This window comes from Gracilinanus agilis, chromosome 3, assembly GCF_016433145.1.
Source record: "Gracilinanus agilis isolate LMUSP501 chromosome 3, AgileGrace, whole genome shotgun sequence".
NCBI classification, from domain to species: domain Eukaryota; kingdom Metazoa; phylum Chordata; class Mammalia; order Didelphimorphia; family Didelphidae; genus Gracilinanus; species Gracilinanus agilis.
This window is the reverse complement of record NC_058132.1, coordinates 494,416,010-494,421,556: the sequence shown is the minus strand read 5'-3', so window position 1 is coordinate 494,421,556 and position 5,547 is coordinate 494,416,010. Positions and strand designations below refer to the sequence as shown.

The window sequence follows — 5,547 nt, the reverse complement described above, 5'->3', positions numbered from 1 at the left end:
AAGATACTAAAGTGGTTTGCTATTTCCTTTTCTAACTCATTTTATAGATGAGGAACTGAGGCAAATAGGATTAAGTGACTTGTCCAAAGCCACAAAACTAGTAAGCATCGGAGGCCAGATTTGAACTCGGGAAGATGAGTCTTCCTGACTTCCAGTGTGGCACTCTATCCAATGTGTCAACTAGCTGCCCCAAAATGTATGTTAGCCACTGCTATGTTTAATCTCAGAGAGTTTTCTGGTCCTAGGAGGGATTAAGTGGTCACATTGCCAGTATGTGTCAGAGTTATGAGGGTGGCTCTTAATCCACTATGCTATGCTTATTTCAGATAGGTATGCTAATAACCTGCTAACTTTAACACCTCCTTCACTCACTATCAGAATAAGAAAGTTGTTGTATGTGGACATTTATGTAAAAAGGAACTATTTTGATTTTTAAAATTCCTAGGAGTGAAAGAAGAAAAATTAGCATCAAACAACTAATTAACAAATTCAATAAACTCTATGGCTATTTAGTTCCATTATATTAAATAATGTTTGAATGAACGAATTGCCTACATACCTTTTAGACAAAGCCTAAAGTAATCTGGAAGCCAAGGTTCAAGGAAAGATAAGAAAAGTAAACTGCTTAACATCACAATGAATATCCAGCTTTCCTTGGGAATGAGATGAAAAATAACAAGAGTTTGGAAATTGAATTAGGAGGGGGTGGGAAAGTGTTATGAGAATAAGACAAACAAAAAAGATCCAGCTTAAAGGAGTGGAAATATCATATGATCTATGTTTCATTTTTGCCTACAGTCATAAATGGGGCCATACTAGTTTCTTCCAAACCTTGGCTGACAATGTCAACTTCCATTTCAACTTATTGAATAAAGCAAACTCTTTAATCATTCTTTACAGAACAGAGACAAACTTCATTTCCCAATCAACAAAAACATTAGTCTTTACAAATGATATTTAAATGCCAATTTCAATATAAACAGAACTTGGGTAGTGCAACAAATGCAAAATATACTTAAGTAATAAATTAATGCGATTCTATACATTTTAATTCAAAAAATTTAAATATAAATTAACAATCCCCCTCCCTCACCCAGGTAATGTTGTCCGATCTCACTACAAAGTATAATCTAGGCTAAAAAAATGTCATCCCAGACAGCTGGGTGGAATCCTGAAGTTACCTAAGGCTGACTGATACAAAATACACAATCTGCAACATCTAAAGAAAGCCATCTCAATGTGGCATTTTTGAATAAATTGTTCCAAAAGAACAAAAACCTAATTTATATCTGTTTTCAGTTAGAGAATGCCTCAGAATGAGCCCTCAGCAGGATGTGGGTAGAAGAAAGGCCCGTATATAATACAGGTTAAATTCTGTTACAACAACCTCCAAAGGATAATCAGATTTTGTTTGGTTGTTGTACTGGAATTTTGTTGTCAAATAATGCTGAAAATAATCGAGCCATTAGCTGAGGTTTGGCAATCTTTTTGTTATGCAGATATTCTGTTATAATGATAGTTGTTTAAAGGTAAGTGTTGTAGTAAGACTTGTACACTTTGCTTTCTACATTTCCTAGAATTCCCTATATGAGCACTAAAGATGACAATTGCTATCATAATAGCTAATGATAGGGGGAAAAAAGTAGAGGTGAGCTTAGGTAACTATCTCCTAACTTGCTTTTGTTTCAAAGAGGAAAAAGTAACCATTTATATTAATTCAATTAAACAAATATTTACTAGCTATGTGCAAGGCACTGATTTTTTTCAAATTACAGATTAAAATACCTGACGCTTGTCCTTTCTTTATAAAAATAATTTTCAAATAATACACAAGTTTATAATCAGAAGTTAAAGTTGATTTTTTTACTTCTTTAAAAAGTAACAAATCAGTTATAAAGATTTCCCTGTTCCCTCCTTATAATCCTACATGAATATTGTGAAGTCAGAAAACTTGGGAAAGTGGCATGGTCATTTTCCCTTTCTCCTTCATTCTCTATACATTTTAAATTATGGCTTCATCTATACTAATCTGAAAACCATAGCACTCTTGGCTTTGTTAAAAACATATCACAAGTCTCTTAAGCTTCATTATATGCCTTCATCAAAAATCTATAAACCATCTCTACTTTTTCTCTTTACCAAAAATATCTATAAATACCTATTTTTGTTTAAAATTCTGGTGGGATTTTTTTTTTAAATGTGGTTTTTGGGAAAAAAAATGTTTTTTGGCACTAAGCCCAAAGCCAAAGTAGTTTAAAAACTTTTTTTTTCACATAACCTGAGTATCCAACAAGGCATCTCTAGAAATTCTGAAAACAAAGTGTGGTCCTGACAGAGATATTTGTTCTGGGTTGGTCACATTGCTTCTCATCTTCCACCCAATCACGTTTCAGGTGTTCAGGGTCTGGGCAGGAGAAACAACGAAGAAGGCTTCCACAAGAAAATTAATCTCTACTTGAACCTTTAATCCATACCCATTTTCAAATCTTTTTCTCAGTAATCCAAGTCAAGTCTTTGAATTCCTTTCAGGTTTTGAATTGTGTGAAATCTGGGGACCCTCTGTCAGAATTCCAGTCTTATTTGTGAACATAATTTGTCTAAATCTTAGTACCAGTAAGTTTAAAAAGCAAAAAGAGAAGGCCAAGACAAAATTATGTTACAAGGAATAATGAATCAAATATCAACTAGATATACTTAAATCTCACATATCCTTAAATTTATGCTGCCCCTTAGGTTACTCATATATCTAGGGTTTAATTTAGATGGGAAAATATTGAGTTATAATTGCATTTGCTTTATTCATAACCATCTTTAGGCTAGTCATTTTTGTTTTTGTTATTTTAAAGTAGGTATAGCAGATTATTCTAAATTCTCACGTGAAAATGTCTCCTGGGTAAAAAATCTACAAACAAGCAATGAGCATTTTCTCAATGTAAAATTTTGAAGCATAATTCACCACCTGTCATCCTACTCAACCTGAAGCTAATGACCTGGATTCATTGTCCTAAAACCCCTAAAAGGGCAATTCTACTTGAAGACATAGTAGCAAGTGGGCATGGATCCAGGGCTGCCTGCATCCTGCCTAATATTGCACAGTTTAACTTATCGACCAATACAATGTAAACACATGGAACTCTGAGATGCCCTATTGCCCCACACACTGCCTACAGATGGTGTGGTTGGAACTTCATATAATGTTGCAGGCAAGTGAGTCTGCAACCCGCCATGTGCCGGCTCTCCCCTACACTGCCCAGTAAGTCTGTTTGCACCAGGTAAACAAGAAGTGGAGATTCAATTTTCACATCAGAGCCAAACACAGGATCGAGAGGAACAAACTGAGATAGAGTTGCTCCTCACTGATATGTTGGGGGACTGCCATATGACCCTAAGATCACTCAATGACAGCCAGGCCACTTTTGTCCATAGAGCTTATCTGATGAATTTCCTGATTGAGGCGTGTGAATGCTCTAGGTGAACGCTGTTCTGAAAAATAATTTTTGCTGCCCCATTGCATTATGGGAAACTCCTCCAACCACTGATGACAGATTTGCCATCCTTCAAAAATAGCCCCGTGTAGTTCTACCTTCTTTTTTTTTTTTCAAAATATATATTCTATGCATTTTTAAAACATTTTGGGGGTACTATTCATTTAGACATTGGTTATAGATGAAAAGAAAGTTTCAAAAATAAAAGCTTGAATGAGGCATAGACATATGCATTTTCACAATCAATGGTGTTTGCTAAACATATTTTAGTTCTGTTATTCAATTCCAGAACCATTAAAGGCACACTTTTATTTTTTTTTTTTTGAGCCTGGAAAGAATGCAATTGCTAGAAGCTACTCATAAAAGATGCTTTCTGGTTTTTTTCTTTTTTTTCCCTTTCTTTTTTTTTTTGTCTGTTTTCCTCCTTCTGGGCTTTTCATTTCATCCCATTAAATCGATGGCTTGGCCCTGCCTCCCACAGAAAATATTTAGATCCGTAGTGAGTTTAAAATGGATTCAATTGTTCCGTCATTTTTCAGGATAATAAGCTACAGATGTGTTAGGCGAGTCACCACAGTCTTGGTTTGGCTGTTTCCACTAAGGGTTATCAATTCCATATCTGTTTTTCTGGTTTCCAGGCTCTGAGGCCCGCCTGACTAGCCTGGGGGGAGGCACGGGTCTTTTGCCATCAGTCAAGCCTTCTTCTCTCACAGTGCCAAATCTGGCTTTGGAGAGCAAAGGCTGCCGGAGCACACCTGGGGTCTGTGCTTGGACCGCTGAGCTGGGGGGAGTTAAGGTGATGGAAGGCTGCCCTCTGCTGGCGTCTCCATGCACTTCGTTTCTCCATTCCATTCGGTATTGCTGCTGAGCCTTCTGATGCTGGTCCATCAAAAAACGCCTTGCCCTGGGTTGCAAATTGAGCACTGTGGTCCCAGTATCTGGATCAGAGTCACTGCTATTGCCATCTAAGCCGGAAGCAAAGAAAGAAAAATCAGACTTGGATAGACAAGATTCACAACCCCCTCCCCTAAACACACACACACACACACACACACACACACACACACACACACACACCTGGATTATCATGCCACAAGACAAGATTCTTACTGAGACACTGGACATTAAATAGGGTTTTAGAGTTTGTGAAGTGTTTTCTGCAAATGACCTTATTCTATTCTCAGAATAACCCTATGAGGGAAGTGCTCTGATTTTTCTTATTCTGCACACAAGGAAATGGAGACTAAAAGAGTTTATGGGACTCCTCCAGGGACTCCAGCTAGTCAGAGTTTGGAGCCCGATTTGAATTCAGATTTTGCTAATTCTTAGTTTAGTCTGTTGCACCACCTAGTTTATTCATCATTCTTAAGTCTGTGTGACTTTATCTTCTTTTCTATGCCAAATGCCAAATGGAGAAGCCAACTCTCAGGAGATACACACACACATATTCCCATATGTGTTTCTGCCTATATATAGACATCCAGGCTTATTTTGAACAATGGTGAAAAAATGTGGACATAACTGAATTCTAAATATCATCACTTTTAGGGATAGCAAGCTACCATTTATATCTGTGAGTCAAGATTTCTGGAGGGAATGACATATCCTGCAATATTTTCATTTGCAAAAATCATAAGATGATGTGATTAATTTTTCTTCAATTTAAGGTATGGAAAGAAATCAATGGGGAATGCAAAGACAGGCTGTGAAGTTCCAAACAACCACTAGATGGTGGCCTCTATATCTCAGTGTCTGATCACAAATTCTCACAGTGTTGATTTGTCAATTTTCCTGGAAGGTGACATAGAGGATAATTCACCATATTTGGAGTCAGGAAGACCTGAGTTCTCCTGCCTCAAGTGTTTACTAGTTGTGTGACTTTGGGCAATTCAGTTTTCTCATCATTCAAAATATGTCAATGTGCATTAGGCACTGTATTAAGAGCTGAGAAGAAAGAAAGGAAGGACAGAAGGAAGATAGAAGGAAGGGAGGGAGACAGAGTGAGAGGGAGAGAGAGAAGGAGAAAGAAAGAAAGAAAGAAAGAAAGAAAGAAAGAAAGAAA

At 36.9% G+C, this 5,547-nt stretch overlaps 1 protein-coding gene across 1 annotated transcript in view; it reads right to left on the bottom strand.

The window, feature by feature from the left end:
• Window positions 1-2,554: 2,554 nt before the first annotated feature.
• The window catches only part of SLC9A2 (solute carrier family 9 member A2), a 111,388-nt gene continuing 108,395 nt past the window's right edge, over window positions 2,555-5,547 (bottom strand). Inside the window, exon 12 of the mRNA XM_044670467.1 lies at window positions 2,555-4,450. Within this exon, the coding sequence (XP_044526402.1) occupies window positions 4,083-4,450 (368 nt within the window). The 3' untranslated portion in view covers window positions 2,555-4,082. The remainder of the gene's footprint in view (window positions 4,451-5,547) is intronic.